The sequence below is a fragment of the Oncorhynchus keta genome, chromosome 26, assembly GCF_023373465.1.
Source record: "Oncorhynchus keta strain PuntledgeMale-10-30-2019 chromosome 26, Oket_V2, whole genome shotgun sequence".
In the NCBI taxonomy this organism is placed as follows: domain Eukaryota; kingdom Metazoa; phylum Chordata; class Actinopteri; order Salmoniformes; family Salmonidae; genus Oncorhynchus; species Oncorhynchus keta.
Genome location: NC_068446.1, coordinates 23,539,941 through 23,557,416, shown reverse-complemented (window position 1 = coordinate 23,557,416; position 17,476 = coordinate 23,539,941). Strand labels below are relative to the sequence as shown.

General features: G+C 42.1%; 1 protein-coding gene across 13 annotated transcripts in view; it reads left to right on the top strand.

Moving 5' to 3' along the window:
• Positions 1 to 15,781, top strand: part of LOC118359114 (guanine nucleotide exchange factor DBS-like) — a 73,254-nt gene extending 57,473 nt beyond the window's left edge. For 5 of the 13 annotated variants that reach the window (XM_035737367.2, XM_052480396.1, XM_035737368.2 and 2 more), the window contains 8 exons: positions 5,207 to 5,305; positions 8,142 to 8,228; positions 8,876 to 8,950; positions 9,317 to 9,406; positions 9,749 to 9,864; positions 11,510 to 11,622; positions 12,982 to 13,079; positions 13,803 to 15,781. In XM_035737367.2, the coding sequence (XP_035593260.1) occupies positions 5,207 to 5,305; positions 8,142 to 8,228; positions 8,876 to 8,950; positions 9,317 to 9,406; positions 9,749 to 9,864; positions 11,510 to 11,622; positions 12,982 to 13,079; positions 13,803 to 13,894 (770 nt within the window). In that variant the 3' untranslated portion in view covers positions 13,895 to 15,781. The remainder of the gene's footprint in view (positions 1 to 5,206; positions 5,306 to 8,141; positions 8,229 to 8,875; positions 8,951 to 9,316; positions 9,407 to 9,748; positions 9,865 to 11,509; positions 11,623 to 12,981; positions 13,080 to 13,802) is intronic. The other 8 variants (XM_052480398.1, XM_052480401.1, XM_052480400.1 and 5 more) reach the window with 8 other exon arrangements.
• The last annotated feature ends 1,695 nt before the right edge of the window (positions 15,782 to 17,476 follow it).

Sequence of the window (17,476 nt, the reverse complement as noted above, 5' to 3'; positions counted from 1 at the left end):
ATAATACAGTCCAAGGCGATTACTAGAATTGTTTAATTTTGGAGTATAGGCTAGACCAATTATGTACCAAAGACATCTTAAATCAGTTTTATGTTCTTCTGCTATGCGTAATATGCGGTATGTATTGTATAATGACACATTCATCATTTTTATGAAGGTTTTTATTTGGGGGGCTTGCATATGCATAAAATCTCGTATGGGTGTTTTGAATGAATCATCACCTTAGATAGCGCTGTCCATTTCGTTGTGTTGGGCGTTTGAACACAACAACCATGTTTTACACTGTTTCAACCTGCTGTTGAAGTTCTTTCTTGAAATTGATCATCGCAGTGAGGTGAGTTTTAAAAGTACTATTGGCCTTCTGTTTTGCTGATATGTGTTTGATGTGATTTTCAATTGCCTTTTGCATTGATGTCAGAGTGGTTCGAGGGACAATAGAGCCCTGAGTACCCAGTTATCTGGAGCTGAGGCCAAAGTGCATAAAAGGAGATTACCGTGACTCACATGGAATTTTACTGCGGTTATGACTCATGACTGCAGGTGTCGTAATATGGTCACCGCAAAAGCCCTACCACCAACCCCCCGAGCCCTGACCAACTAGCATCCACTCAGCTGCGTTCACTGGAAACAAGAGGCAGCATCTGCCATCTACAAATGATCCCATAATGGCATTGTGAAAGACACCAGACTGATGGCACAATTAGCTGGGATGTTTCATCTGGGCTTTAACTCTGTTAGTGAGAGATGAGAGGATGGATGTATTACTGGCTCAGTCTGTCTGTCTCGGCATCATCCCCAGCCAACCCCCTCACCACTCTGATTGTCCACTACACCGGCTCACTATACTGGCAGATGAGGATGAGGTAACAGGTACGATTTCACGCCTAGTAGAACCCGGCGGCAGGGTGCTGCTGCGTCACAGTGAGAGGGACCTGGGCTAACTGTAGTCTGTCTGCCAGGGAGCGAGTGGTGGTGGTTAGGAGAGGAGAGTGGCTCTTTGACTCTGGATGTAGTCGGTGACTGGATGTCACTGGCTCGAGAAGTAAGTGGATCTGACAGGTGCTTAGTCCTGGGTGCACGGGGGCCTTTATTACCCCCACCACGGACTCACAGAGAGAATCTCTCCCCTTCTCTGTGGGAAAGGAATATGACAGAAGCTGTTGTAGAGTTGAGCTTTACTACAAAAAAATGTATCCAGTCCCAACCTTACACTGAAGTCATACCGTTACGCAGCTGTAGTACAGTACGGTTTTGACTACAATGAGATTTGTACTGTGGTCTGGTGGGATTTTTTAGCTGATGCCAACCATTTCCCTAATTGGAACTGTTTCCTTTTTGGGGTCAGCAGGACCCACTCCAGAGGTCATGACTCCAAATACTACATCTCACTATACCTCCCAAGCAATGTTCCCTCAAATTTTTTGGGGGAACTGAGCAAATTTGAGGTCCCGTGAGCGGAAACATGAATGTTGTTTACAGTGAACACTGAGGCTGTATGTACCCTTACAGTTTTAGACAGTAGCCAATAGGCTATTGTGGCAATTTGAGCCAACAAAACCACTGGAGCAAATCCTATAACATGTTCACATGAAAATAGCTTTTGATTTCTATGATATATCCTACAATATGTTAAATGCAAGCCTACATTGCATGAGACTTTTAAAATTGTTTTTACATTATGAAGAGCTTGATATGAATTATGTTGTACTTGGTCTGTAACACCATGGGCCAGATAGGTGACTGTACATTGCATTTTATTGTATGATTGTTATTAAATGTATTTATTTAACTAGGCAAGTCAGTTAAGAACAAATTCTTATTTACAATGACGGCCTACCAAAAGGCAAAAGGCCTCCCGGGGGCCTGGGATAAAAATACATTAAAAATATAATATAAATATGGGACAAAACACACATCACAACAATAGAGACACAACGCTACATAGAGACCTAAAACAACAACATAAGGCAGCAACACAACATTACAACAACATGATAGCAACACTACATGGTAGCAGCACAAAAACATGGCACAAACATTATTGGGCAACAACATTAAGTCAACAGCACAAAGGTCAAGAAGGTAGAGACAACAATACATCACACAAAGCAGCCACAACGGTCAGTAAGCGTGTCCATGATGAGTTTTTGAATGAAGAGATTGAGATAAAACTGTCCAGTTTGAGTGTTTGTTGCAGCTCGTTCCAGTCGCTAGCTGCAGCGAACTGAAAAGAGGAGCGACCCAGGGATGTGTGTGCTTTGGGGACCTTTAACAGAATGTGACTGGCAGAATGGGTGTTGTATGTGGAGGATGAGGGCTGCAGTAGATATCTCAGATAGGGGGGAGTGAGGCCTAAGAGGGTTTTATGAATAAGCATCAACCAGTGGGTCTTGTGAAGGGTTTACAGAGATGACCAGTTTACAGAGGAGTATAGAGTGCAGTGATGTGTCCTATAAGGAGCATTGGTGGCTAATCTGATAGCCGAATGGTAAAGAACATCTAGCCACTTGAGAGCACCCTTACCTGCCGAGCTATAAATTACGTCTCAATAATCTAGCATGGGCAGGATGGTCATCTGAATCAGGTTTAGTTTGGCAGCTGGAGTGAAAGAGGAGCGATTACGATAGAGGAAACCAAGACTTCATTTACCTTTAGCCTGCAGCTTTGGTATGTGCTGAGAAAAGGACAGTGCACTGTCTAGCCATACTCCCAAGTACATGTATGTGGTGACTACCTCAAGCTCTAAACCCTCAGAGGTATTAATAACACCTGTGGGAAGAGGGGCATTCTTCTTACCAAACCATATGACCTTTGTTTTGCAGGTGTTCAGAACAAGGTTAAGGGTAGAAAAAGCTTGTTGGACACTAAGAAATCTTCGTTGTAGAGTATTTAACACAAAATATAAGACTGTATCATCTGCATATAAATGGATGAGAGAGCTTCCTACTGCCTGAGCTATGTTGTTGATGTAAATTGAAAAGAGTGTGGGGCCTAGGATTGAGCCTCGGGGTACTCTCTTGGTGACAGGCAGTGGCTGAGACAGCAGATTTTCTTACTTTATACACTGCACTCTTTGAGAGAGGTAGTTAGCAAACCAGGCCAAAGACCCCCTCAGAGACACCATTACTCTTTAGCCGGCCCACAAGAATGAAATGGTCTGCCATATCAAAAGCTTTGGCCAGGCCAATAAAAATGATGCAAGAAACTACTTTACAAAATAAAATGTATTATTACCATACAGAGAATTAGACAATGTAGGCTACCCCACTGCCTATTGGCTTATTTACATATTCAAGCCTGTCTCAAAATACAACACTGCCTCTTTAATTAAGACAAAAGCTTTTTACTGGACTGGCTTTTCAAAAACAACTTGAAATGTGGCCTATATGTTTTGTGCTCTTGTAGGAAGCAGTAACTCCCCATTGCTGACCTATACTTATCTATAGATGGGATGATAACTCGCTAACTAGCAAAGAATAGCAACAAACGTGCACATGCACGGCTCTGCTCTGCTCTCTGATCTGAACCGATCTGAAAAGCGCATTCACTCACAGGTGATTGAAAGACCGCTCATCGGCTAGCTACACCCGCCAATGGAATTGTACTCTGTTGTGCTCTGGGTCTACCTACAACAAAACCACGGACTCAATATTGCAAAGTTAGATTTGTTTTGGTTTGTTGCATTGGAAATGTTGCATCTCTTGCATCGCTGCACAGCATGACATTTGTTCTGAGTGGCAGTCCTGGAGGAGGAGCGTACGCAGTTTAGAGGGAACATTGCTCCCAATTCTTCTGGGGTTAGTCTGACCAGCTGTTAGATTCAGCCAACCCGTGGAGGCTGAACGGTTCATAATAATGGCCGGGACTAGGCAAATGGAATTGGCACCAAACACTTGGAAACCATGAGTTTGATGTATTTGGTACCATTCCACTGATTCTTCTCCAGCTATTACCACGAGCTTGTTCTCCCCAATTAAGGTGCCACCAACCTCCTGGGCTACCAAGGATACGGTATATACCACGCTCACATTCTCAGTCAGTCTACTGGATTCTCTCTCATAGTTATCCAAAAGCTCCAATTTATTTTCTCATCTCCAGAAGGCCAGAGTAACCTCCGAGGACAGAAGAAGAAGCAACAGCATTGACATTTCTCCTCTTTGTCAGAGGTGTGATGTTGGTGAGAGGAGGTGAAGCTGGGAGTTGTGATTATTTTGTGTTCTCACAATCAGAAGGTGATAATTATGTACAAGATAAAATTGACATTTTGAACACCCTCCAGGGCAGGTAGTTAAAGTGTCCTTGAAATCACACACACACACACACACACACACACACACACACACACACACACACGCACAAAGTCCACTTTGAAAATATACATTATTTATTGTGTAAAAGTGTCTTCGAGAGTTGGCATCGGCGGGTGTCTAAATCCTTATACCGTTGCAGTTACAGCATGATTGTGGAGGACTCTTCTCTTCCTAATGCAGGTTGTGTTGTTGATGGAGCATAGAGGGGTCAATCATGGGTCAGGTTTAGTCCATATGGTGAAAGGCTCCAGGAAATTCCATGTCAAGCTTATTATGCATCTCAGAGCTCTGTCAGTGTTGTGTTTAGAACAGAGAGAACCTTTTGGTAGGGATGAGAAAGACCTAGATAAAAGCCATCATTAACAACCATCTGTATCAAGTATGGTCTTTTTATTATTGATTTATTGTTATTTAACTTGGCAAGTCCGTTAAGAACAAATTATTTTTTACAATGACGGCCTACACCAGCCAAACCCGGACGATGCTGAGCCAATTGTGCGCCACCCTATGGGACTCCCAATCACGGCCAGGTTGTGATACAGCCTGGATTCAAACCAGGGTGTCTGTAGTGACGCCTCTAGCACTGAGATGCATTGCTTTAGACCGCTGTGCCACTCGGGAGCCCCCTTATAAACATACTTTTTTACAACCTTGTCAGCACTCTTCAAACTTGTGACCATCTGAATCTATTTTCAGAAATAGGTTGAGGTTGGTCTACCCCTGATCTTTGAATCGGCTTTCATGCAGACTAAAATGTAGGTGATTGAGTCAGGGTCAATGTCTCCAAAATGTCCAGGGTTGTCATGGTATCCATACTACTCTTACAAAGTCTTCCCTCTGGCTTTCTCTCTACCCTCGGCCTCCTTTACCATTGTCCTCTCCCTTTCCTTCCCTAGCTGATGCTTCTGCCACTAATAACCCTGACCACAATGGTTATCTCGCTAGAAAGCGTTTCACCTTGCAGGGCCTCTCCAACAGAAGGTCTCTTCCCTCAGGTAAAGAAGCCATGACATCTCCACTGACCACCACCACCACTCCATCCTAACTCTTCACTTTGGCTTCATCCCCTCTTTGAAGAGGTCCCACTCATTGTAATTGTGAAGAACTTCACCTGCTCTCATTCATTCTCATTGTTGGTCATCTCATCCCTAGCCTGCCACTCTGTGTGTCATTGTGCTGCTAATACATACAGGCACTTTTGCTCAGAGCAGAGAACTAATTGTACTCCCCTCCGTATTTATTTCGAACAGTGAAGCAAAAACGTATAATTTGTCTCTATACTCCAGCATTTTGGATTCGAGATTAAATGTTTTATATGAGGCGACCGTACAGAATGTCACGTTTTATTTGAGGGTATTTTCATACATATCTGTTTTACTGTTTAGAAATGAAAGCACTTTATGTATCTAGTCCCACCACTTGTAGGTGTTAAAAGTATTTGGACACATTCACCTATAGTGTATTAAAATAGTACAAAGTTTAGTATTTGGTCCCATATTCACAGCACGCAATGACTACATCAAGCTTGTGACTTTACAAACTTGTTGGATGCATATGCAGTTTGTTTTGGTTTGTGTTTTGGATGATGTTGTACCCAATAGAAATGAATGGTAAATAATGTATTGTGTGTGTAAATAATGTATTGTGTCATTTTGGAGTCACTTTTATTGTAAATAAGAATATGTCTCTGAACACTTTAACATTAATGTGCATGCTACCGTGATTACGGACAACCATTAATTAATCATGACTAATGATGAGTGAGAAAGTTAGAGGCACAAACAGGGCCTCATCCAGGCATAAGCGACATAAGCGGTCGCTTAGTGCCCCCGGCTGCTAGGGATGTCAGCAAGAAATGTGTAGATTGGTAGTTAGTCTAGCCAGCTATTTAAATTTGTAGTATTCATAGCCAAATACCGACTAGGCACGCAGGGAACCTGTCCAGGAGCCCTGACCTCCATGGGGCTCCCATTGATTTTGTATGTGTAGAATTGCAGGAAATCATCTTTAAAAATGCAAAAATATCTCACCACCCCATGGTGAAATGGGTACAATTGCAAGAAATTGGCTGGAAAACTACAAAAATATATATATCTTTGCCCCATGGCAAAATGAGTATTTCTCTTTAGCTTCACTGTCCAAATAATTATGGCGGGGAGTATATGTCACAAGTTGCCAAATACTTGTATGTCTAGGACAAAAGGATTTGACATTTTCAGGAGTTTTGTTACTAAATGAGAAGGTGAGTCTGCAACGAGCAGACTATTATTATTTAATCGAATGGAACTGTTGTTGACAAGGACAGGGAGCACAGCAAAATAGCCCCAATTAGTGTAGCTGGCTAGCTATCTTATCTAGATTATTTACATCGATTTGATGCAGTAAAGACAGGCACTGCCAGATGGGATGATGGATAACCTATGGGCATTTACAAGTTTGTCTGCCTAGCGCGAGTCTGTCTACTTTTTCGCTCTATCCCTCCCTGGGGCACCATCTCTCCCGAGTCGTCGCGCAGTCTGCGCATCAAACAAGTGTCCAAGTTTAAACAAAGTTACAAAAAATTGTAATGAAATCATTTCAAATGCCCATCACTAGTATAAAATAACCTTGACGTATAGGCAATGAAAACACATGAAGGCTACATTCTCAGCCGTAGTAAATGTCAGCATGTAATGTGCTATGCTCTTGACATTTAAACGCGCATTAAAATGTTTTTATTTTTTTATTTTTTTTATTTTTAAGAGGATGGTTTGATTCAATGTTTTTCTCTTGTTTTAGTGGTTAAGGTTCACTTCAAGGCACACAAAAGCATAATGAACGATGGCAGAATCTCTCCACAGAATACATCCTTAATCACAATACTGATAGCTTGGCGCTACATCAGATGTTTACATTATGCAAAATTATACTGCTTTCAGTTAAACAAACAAATTGAACAGGGAGATGGGTTTATTTAATTATTGTTTTATTACCACGTTAGCGCTATTACAGGGGTATTGTGGTTTGTAAGTGGGCAATAACATTAGCGTGTATACTATGTCATCATTTGTATGGTGATAATCTAATAATGTATAGTTGGCGCCATCCTTGATGGAGAGCAGAGCAGGCTAGCTAAAGCTGAAGAGAAATAGACACTGAGGGAGTGATGTTTTTGCACTTTTTGGTTTGCTGAGGTAACGCCTTGCTGTGAACTTGTTGATAGATTTCATCTTGTTAGCATATCCCACCCATGGATTTCTCATCTGCGCCTGTTAAAATGCCGCCACCCGCTAGCAATGCAATGCCTTGCACTTCCTCGTGTCTCCTCCACTCATTGCACGGTCTCAGTCCCACAGACCATGGTTTCTCAAACGCGGTCCTGCCACCGCTTCTCTACTTTCTTTCCTTACCCATAGTAAGATGAACTAATAGATACCGTGTTGATGTCTCTGCATGCAGTTTGAAGGAAGTTAGATGAAGTTTGTGGAGTCATTGCTAACTAGCGTTAGCACAATGTCTGGAAGTCTACAGGAACATAATGTTAGCATGCTTAAACCGCCTTCAAACTGCACGCATAGACATAAAAATGGTATCCATTAGTTTATCTGACTGGGTAAGTGGAAAAAAGTGTGCCATTTTGGCAATTAAGCCAATCTCCATAAACTGGACTGTGTGTAGTGAGGAATCAACAGTGACAGTTATCACCAAGTATTGTATAAGATCAGGAATCAATCCAGAGGAAAGAGGAATCCTCAATGGAATATGCTCCTTTAGCCTTGCCATTGCTTTGCCCTCTCTCCCTCCCTCCTCTTCTTCTGTGCTCAGCTAATTGCTAACCCTTGCTTTTCACAGCCGAGGCTCCATCTAAGGAGACAGATGTCACACGCCGCTTCTCTGTAGCCTCCTCTATCAGTGTCTCTGCCACCAGCCGCACAAAAGGTACCTGATTGCCTGCGGTCTCTCTCTTTCTTTTTCTCTCTTCACCCGTCACCATCAAACTTTTTAAAGTGTCTGAGAGCAGGCACCGACAGGTTAGTGAGGGAGCTCTTTGAGAGAGAAGGAAGGGAGAGGGAAAAAAGTCATTTTCTCAACAAATTCTACCCATTTATGACTCATGAAATGTATGAGATGCATGAATAAAATCAGTCTCAGAAATGAAACAAAATGGAAAAGCGAAAACACTGAATAGTCTTTTTTTTTGGAGAAACCATAGTAATAAAATGTACATTTTGAAAAGCTGACATTTGAAATGTGGGGTGACATTCAGAGCTGCAAAGCAAGTGCAATTGTTGTTGGAATTTAGATAGGAACTTAATTTCCCCATGAAAAAGATACTTATGAAGTTCTCCTTTAACTATATTCCCTCCTAACAATCAAGCATTTCAATAACTTGTAATAATAATTTATTCTACTTTTTATAGTGCTATTCATTACATAATGAAATCTCAAAGCGCTGTAAAATCTAGAAACATCGTTAAAAAGTAGGTAGACTTATGATCAGTGAAAACTGAGGATGTACAATAACATCTATTTGGGTTCACTGTCTCAATAGATCTAATTTTCTAATAATTCTTCGACCCTGACAGGTCCTCCTTCAACTAATGTTAGAAAGACCAAAAGACATGAGATAAAAAGTGATCCAACACCATTCGGTTATGAAGGTAGCTATAGCGTCACAGTATGCACTGGGTGGGTCTGTGCATGTACAGCCTTTGTTAAACGTGGACTTTTTTGCATTTTGGTTGTGTGTGTGTGTGTACTCAAGTGTTTGTGACTTTGTACGTGTCTGTGTACATGATTGTGTATTGCCTGCTCCGTTGTGATGCATGGTATGTATTAGTTATTAGTGTGGCACAACAAGTGCTGAACAAGAATACTTCATATTAACAGGCCTCTGCTTGCCTTGTTGCCGGTAATGAGTCAGTGTGGCTGTGGAGCGATGATGACTCCTTTATTGATTTCTGCATGCGTATATCAATTCCCTGAATGGCATCCCAGTGGTCTGTAAAGAGCTCATTTCCTCACAGATACATTACGCGGTGCTATCCCTGCTGCGAGCAGACACAAAGGCACCACAGGCACAGATTCAGCCGTGCCTAGATCCACTTCTCAACCAGGTAATGGAAAAGTCACACTGATGGTCTGTATTCTTCTTTTCCCATTTTGACGGTTTTCGTTTCAAGTTTGTGTGAGTCTTTGTTGGCATTGAATCTCTTGTGGTACATTTTTCAGGTGGGTTTGTTGCGTTGTGTGTATCCTTTATATATTTCCAACTTCTTCACACCTTCTTTGACTGTCAGTATCAATGTTTCAGAAGGTTCAATGCGTATGTGTAAAGGGTGGATTTCCATAGCAGTGGATGTGTAATGCCATGTCTTAAGACGAACATGTTCACTTCTTCTCGTCAACTGAAGGGTTAACAAGACCTTGTCTTCTTTCTGTGTGCTCTATTTCTCCAGGCTGGACCCAACGGTGTTTGCCTTCAATGGACACAGAGGACTTTGAAACCATCCATTCAAGTGCAGAGGAGCTCTCCAACTCTTCAGATGGCGAGGATGAGTCCAGTAATAAAAATGTAAGTTGGGTTAAAAAAAATCCTGAAAGGTAACTTCATCCCCCTACATCATGTTGCTCTTCTTAAATCCTTCCAATCCCCGGGAAAGAAATCCTCTCCGCTTAATTATTTCCCACCATCACATCTCGTTAACACGGGCTGACGACTTGACATTTAAAAGACCAAAAGGACTGGGGATTTGCCTGGCGCGGTTCTCCCCAGCGTCTCCGGATTTTCTCTTTCCATTACAATCTGTCTGATGTATAAGATATGGAGGGCCTCATCACAACTCCACCACACTGTGACTGATGCTCACAACTCCACCACCCTGTGACTGATGCTCACAACTCCACCACCCTGTGACTGATGCTTACAACTCCACCACCCTGTGACTGATGCTTACAACTCCACCACACTGAGACTGATGCTCACAACTCCACCACCCTGTGACTGATGCTTACAACTCCACCACCCTGTGACTGATGCTTACAACTCCACCACACTGAGACTGATGCTCACAACTCCACCACCCTGTGACTGATGCTTACAACTCCACCACACTGTGACTGATGCTCACAACTCCACCACCCTGTGACTGATGCTCACAACTCCACCACCCTGTGACTGATGCTTACAACTCCACCACCCTGTGACTGATGCTCACAACTCCACCACACTGAGACCGATGCTTACAACTCCACCACACTGTGACTGATGCTCACAACTCCACCACCCTGTGACTGATGCTCACAACTCCACCACCCTGTGACTGATGCTCACAACTCCACCACACTGAGACTGATGCTTACAACTCCACCACACTGTGACTGAAGCTCAAGACTCCACCACCCTGTGACTGATGCCCACAACTCCACCACACTGAGACTGATGCTCACAACTCCACCACCCTGTGACTGATGCTCACAACTCCAACACACTGAGACTGATGCTCACAACTCCACCATCCTGTGACTGATGCTCACAACTCCACCACCCTGAGACTGATGCTCACAACTCCACCACCCTGTGACTGATGCTCACAACTCCACCACCCTGAGACTGATGCTCACAACTCCACCACCCTGAGACTGATGCTCACAACTCCACCACCCTGTGACTGATGCTCACAACTGTGCCACCCTGAGACTGATGCTCACAACTCCGCCAGCCTGAGACTGATGCTCACAACTCTGCCAGCCTGTGACTGATGCTCACAACTCCGCCACCCTGAGACTGATGCTCACAACTCCGCCACCCTGAGACTGATGCTCACAACTCCGCCACCCTGAGACTGATGCTCACAACTCCGCCACCCTGAGACTGATGCTCACAACTCCGCCACCCTGAGACTGATGCTCACAACTCCGCCACCCTGAGACTGATGCTCACAACTCCGCCACCCTGAGACTGATGCTCAAAACTCCGCCACCCTGAGACTAATGCTCACAACTCCGCCAGCCTGAGACTGATGCTCACAACTCTGCCACCCTGAGACTGATGCTCCCTGAGTCCAACATGAGACTGATGGATGGACCTGCTGTGCACACACACACACACTCTAAAGTAACACACTGTCACATACAAAGACAAACTACAACTACAAGGATAGGGTATCTCCTCTAAATCACTTCTCCTTCTCCGTTCTCTCCCCACTCTCTGCTCAAAGGACCATGATCGCTTCCATGTCCAATTGACATACGAGTCGAGGACGGCACAGGACCTGTCTCTGGAGTCAGGAGATTTAGTACAGTTCCTGGAGGAGGCAGAGGATGGCCACTGGTGAGTGATGGTAGCACCCACTCTCTCTATCCTTTGTACACTCCATGAGAGTCCCAGAGAGAAACCATTTCTCCTGCCGTAGTGAGAGGGACCCAAGTCAACGGTATAAAACAGCCATATTCATCCTTGTCCCTGCACTGTTTTTACACACACACACTGCCCATCCACATCTCTTCACTGATAGAAACCCTGGGGGAAAAATGTATAACTAATAATAACAATGTTGTTCAGAGTTCCCTTAGGACTAAAAGTAGGTGCTATGTAGTTTTAGATTAAAAGTTAAGTTTATGATTAGTTATTTCGATGGGGCATTCAGGATATTAAAGCATACAAGTTGAGTAGATCTGTACATCCCAGTGGCAATGAAAACACAATGCCTAAATGAATAATATATATGTCTTCTCACAGAAATAGCCTGCAGAATCCATTGCAAGCCAGGGTGGATGAGAGAGCGATTTGTGGTTTCACACGAGCTTTTGCAGTGCATTTTGGGGTGACTATACTCCATTAGATTAAAGCTGCACTTAAAAATGATTTGAATATGCTTATATTTCATCAGCCTCATACATATTTCATATTTTCTTCAATCTCATCTTTTCTTTAAAACCGTCTTCAATCATTTGCATCTTTGGTCTCACACAACCCTCTCCTCTTCAGCAGTCAGTGATATGAATAATTGTATACGTTTTTCATGGAAGGGAGTCAACATGTATTGCACAGAAGTTTCCACAACTGAAAAATCTGTCTGTGTCCTTGACCAAGGCACTAAACCCTAATTCGCTATCTGTATAAGAGCGTCTGCTAAATGACTAAAATGTAAATGTAAATAGAAGCTCAGGTTGACTTTCCCACGTAATTGTCCATTGGCATGTGAATGGTTCGCAGCAGGCCAAGGCCAGAGTGGTTGTTTCAAGTTGTATTAGTTGTAGGTACGGGATGCACATGGTATACACCGTCCAATGAAATGCTTACTTTCTGCCAGGCAGAGCTCCAGCTGCAGAGCCTGTAGAGTATACAGACAGAATACTGGGAATATTAAATACCTATATGAAGCAGTACAGAGGCTTTGGACACAATCAACTGTCGCAAGCAGCATCACAAGCAATGAATACACAAGCTTTCCGTCACACGAAGCAGGGTGTAAAAAACAACAACTTTGGACTTGACAGTTCATAGACAAGATTACAGAGAGAACGCCTGATCAAATACTTTGTAAATATATTTTACACTGCCAGGACCCCTCTAGCTCTCCCTAGTGACAGTAATCTAACTCCCAGTCCTTCTCTGATCATTTAGATTGCAGTGTGAGGCCCTGCACCAGCCTTTCCATTAAAGCCTACATTCTCTTTCATGTTTTAGGCTAGTCAAGAATCTTATTCCTCAGAAGACAGGTCTGGTACCGCCCAGTGTACTTCAGACAGCAGCAGGAGGTGGTCACTCATACAGTAACACTACTGGTATTTCTGACTAACCAACATCCACTGTAAAATGATGAGGCATTCATGGCATTGCAAAAAGACACTCACGCTATAGCTCAAAGTGATAGTTTGATTCGGTGCTTAGGGATTTGGCGGTGTGCATGCTTAGGAGGAGGGTAATGGTAAACTAAGCTTTTGGCTGTGAGGTGAACAAGCAGAGCATGATGTCATCCATTTCAGCATGCTCTCTCTCCTTCCCCCCTCCCTCCCTCACTTCAGCCACCCCTTGAAGTGTTCAGTTCACGGCCTTGCTTTTCTTGGAGCTCTTTCCTCTTAAAACAAGGGCTCTGTCAGGCTATTGTCTGCACTGAGTGGAATGCCATCTTAAGTTCTTCGAGAACAGAGTTCCATGCTTGGGCAGTTGACATTTTTGCGCAGAGCTTTCTCACTCGAAACCACTTATAAACACCATTCCAGCAGAATACTGGTTACTACTATAAAGTTTAATAGAAGCACTTTTCACTGATATTGATCTTAATCGATATTGTGTGTTTCACCATAATGTCCTTTTTTACACGGCTACTAAAACGGCATTGTTTGGTCAGTCAGTGTAGCCAGGCTATGCAACCCCTCGCTAAAAAGACTGATGGTGTTTAAATCCCAGAAATCACCATTCCCTGTTGCTTGGCCTCCATAGGGTTAGATTCTAACCTCCATCTATGTCACTTTACGTCTTTAACTCTGATTTTCCTTACATTGCAGATATCTTCAGTGACATGTGCACAGCAGCTCTGTCTGACTCTGAGGAAAATGAAAACCCTAGGTGGGGAGATGTATCTCAGGACAGCAGATAGGCACGATGGAGCATTTGGCCATGAACTTCTGGAACATGCTGGTGGCCCAACTTGGTAAATCTTCACAGTGGGGCATCGATTTCAGCTGCTGTGCTCAGACAGAAAACTACAAGTCTGAAGTCAAGTCAATAGTGAAAATTAGAATAAATGTCAATCTGTTTTGCACTGCTTCAGCTGCTAAGGTTAAAGAAAGTTACTTTTACCAGCATTTTGTCATGTCTCAAAACCTGAACATGATCTGCTAGTCAGTGCAGTCAAAGAAACTCTGCTGTGGCTTTGCTGCACACCATACTCCCTCCTGTGGCTTAATCATGTAACCGTTGTGAGGAGGGTCATCCTGGACACATAGTGGACAAAGAAGTGCTACCATGGAAACTGGATCTCTCCATCAAGGGGGAAAATGCTTCACCGATAGACTCAATTGGAGACGGGCTTGATTGTAATTCTTGCGTTAAGACCTTAACATTTAAACTTCCTGAAACGTTGATGTTTTGTCCTGCTGAATTGTCTGCCAGTTCAGTTGTTTTATAAATAACTGAGGGAATTCTAATTTTGCATGAGATATACTTTTCCCTGAACAACATATAGTACATAGATATTTACTTCTTCTTATGTACATACATAATATATATATATTTTTTCCACTATTGTAAAATATGTGTATAACTATTCTGTAAATTCTCATCTGATCATTGTAAAAGTATTCATGCCAACTTCTTTCAAATTTTGGCTTGTGCCTCTAGTGGATTAATCTCAAATGTATGTCCTGGTTAAATGTTAGTGAATTCACTCATGAAATACCATCTTATGGTCGATTGTGATTACAGGAATTGCACATAGCCCTGAACATATTTTATGAATCTACTAAAAATGTGGTATCATTGTACAGAAAATATTCCAGTAGTACTGTACAGCTTATTTGGAAGTTGTATTGCAATACACTACAGCCCCAATATAGAATGTTTTAATATTATGTATATTTAAGAACATAGCTTTGACCATCAGTGATATGACTCATATGATCAATCAACTGTTCATCTGACTTTTGTTTAAATATCATCGTTTCTAAGCCATATAATGGCATTAAATGCCCCAGATATGGTATAACAGCATACATGAGATTGTATCGGGCCACAGTATAGCAATCTTGTAATATAAAGCGCTTCAAAAGGCTGTATTGCTACTGCAAACATTTTTTTGCATGTATTTATTTGACCATTATATCCGGGTAAGTCATTGAGAACAAATCATTATTCACAATAGCATATTATTCAATGAACTTGTCGCATTACCTCAATGTAATTCAATCTCTTCTGAATGCCCATCAAGGAGTTCTAACAATTTGGGGTGTTTAAGAATAGTAAGACATTGAAAGGCATAAGCACATGCACAAAGGGACTGAAGACAGAGGAAACTCTAGATGGAATGTAAAGAAGAGGTCTGGATTTGTTTTTCATAACCAAAAATGTTGTGTTCCTAATCTCTGAGACCAGACCTCTGCAAAAAATATCACTAAGACGTTATGAAATTCAGCCAAAAGGCAATGAATTCTCACGAAGCACAAAGCGACTGCCTTTTTAGACAGAGGTGCTGGACTCATTTAAGATGAGTTACAATGAAATGTCATTGAATCTGAGTGAATTCAGAATGCATCTGTGACTGTTTTCTATGGATAAGTGTACATTACTTTTCTGTCATTTTAAGTATATAATGAAATGCATGCATCTTGAAAGCCAATGTTAATTTCTGCTCTTTTGTCAGTGATCAATACTGTTTCCGGTATAGCAGAACACAACCAGCCAACTATATCATTATAATTCCTGCCTACCCATTGCTACTCCCTCAAGGGAAAGAAGAAAGCCATTAATGTTAGACTTAAAAGCATAATGTATTCCCTCAGTTGGTGACTGGTACTAACTTTTTATCTGCTTTCTCCTACTGATATTAAATCATATTTTAAAGAATCACATTATAACATTTGAAATGCTTAAAAGATCTAGTCTCTGGCACCAATAGCCTTATTCATAGCATATGAAAAGGATGACAAATTCCTTCTATTCCCTCATCCAAAACATGAACCTGCCATTTAAGTGCACCAACAGACATCTTTACATAACTGTAAACACAATTTTAGATGCAAAGTTTGAAAGATATGAACTTCTTATTTGGCCAGATTTCCTTGCTGGTGAGTATCATCCAGATGTTTATTTAACTAGGCAAGTCAGTTAAGAACAAATTCTTATTAACAATAACAGCAGGTTCACTGCCTTGTTCAGGGATGGAACAACACATTTTTACCTTGTGAGCTCAGGGATTTGACCTTTCGGTTACTGGCCCAATGCTCTAACCACTAGGCTACCTGCCACCCCAGATTTAAAGGCAATAAACGTTTAACATTTGATCATTTACACTATCTTTATAGTTTCCATTGGCATGTAATACTGTATGGCATTCCTGAGCTTCACTTCAATAAAGTCTTACAAAACATCTGAATTGTGCAGTAACAAAAAAAGGTGCTCATAACTGAAATGTAAACATTTTGTCCATCACTGTGGTAGAAATATGATTTGGTTTGAAATTGAAAGTGCGGTGCAGGGGATGGCAGGGAGGTGGAGGGCACTGCTTCATTGAGCTTTGTTCTATGGTGTGTCTTTCAAGCTCCAGAGGGGATTACAGAAGTAGAAAAGAGCTGGCACAAAGAGCTGAAGATGTAACAGGCATACAGAAGCTGGGACTCGAGTAAAAAATGAAAGGGACTTGCTTGAGCTCATCACTTTGTCCTTCAAGCTTGGTGCAGGTTTGCAGAGGTTCTGTGAAGACAAACTGCACCACAGCCAGAAGGAATCCATCATGAGCATCTGCCCCTAGAACAAAACAAAGACAGTACAGTATGAAGATAGGCTAAAACCACAGACTGAAAAGTTTATGAATATTTTAGCTAAAACTGCTTCTCGATCACACGTGTATGCGATGTCATGGCAACGTTGGATAGCTCAAGCGTTAGAAACACGTCATCGGGTCTAACGGTCGTCTAAGCTGTCAAATCAGACACTCCTTCGATATAAAGTTGTTTTTGACGAAAATTAAACCGTGTCAGTTTGTCACTCATGAGGTTGGAGTAGAAACATGTTCAACTACTTAAGACATTGAGTCGAATCTAGGTTGTTTCTTTAGAGTTCGACAAAAATTAACAACTAAGGAAGAATATTTCACTTCTCTCATTGACTTCCCAAACCACAGCTATAACAATGAGACAGATATTTCACCGGATGTATAAATGTGAAGCATCCACTCACTCACTACCAAATATGAGAAACCATTGGCCGGCAGTGGGAGAAGATGGATTTTGGCTGACATTCTGCTACATTTATCATCGATTAAACATTTGATCTCAATACAGTTTTCTGTTTCCAAAACTAGAATATGTTATGAACAGAGTGGGCTAAGAAAACTTTACCCTTTGACAAAGTTTAAAACATAGCGTTATTTACGAGTGCACTTCACAGAGGCATTTCCATAACGGAAATATGCAGATATATGCTATAACGGGCCAATGGGATCTCGCTAGTTTGTGCTTGGTCC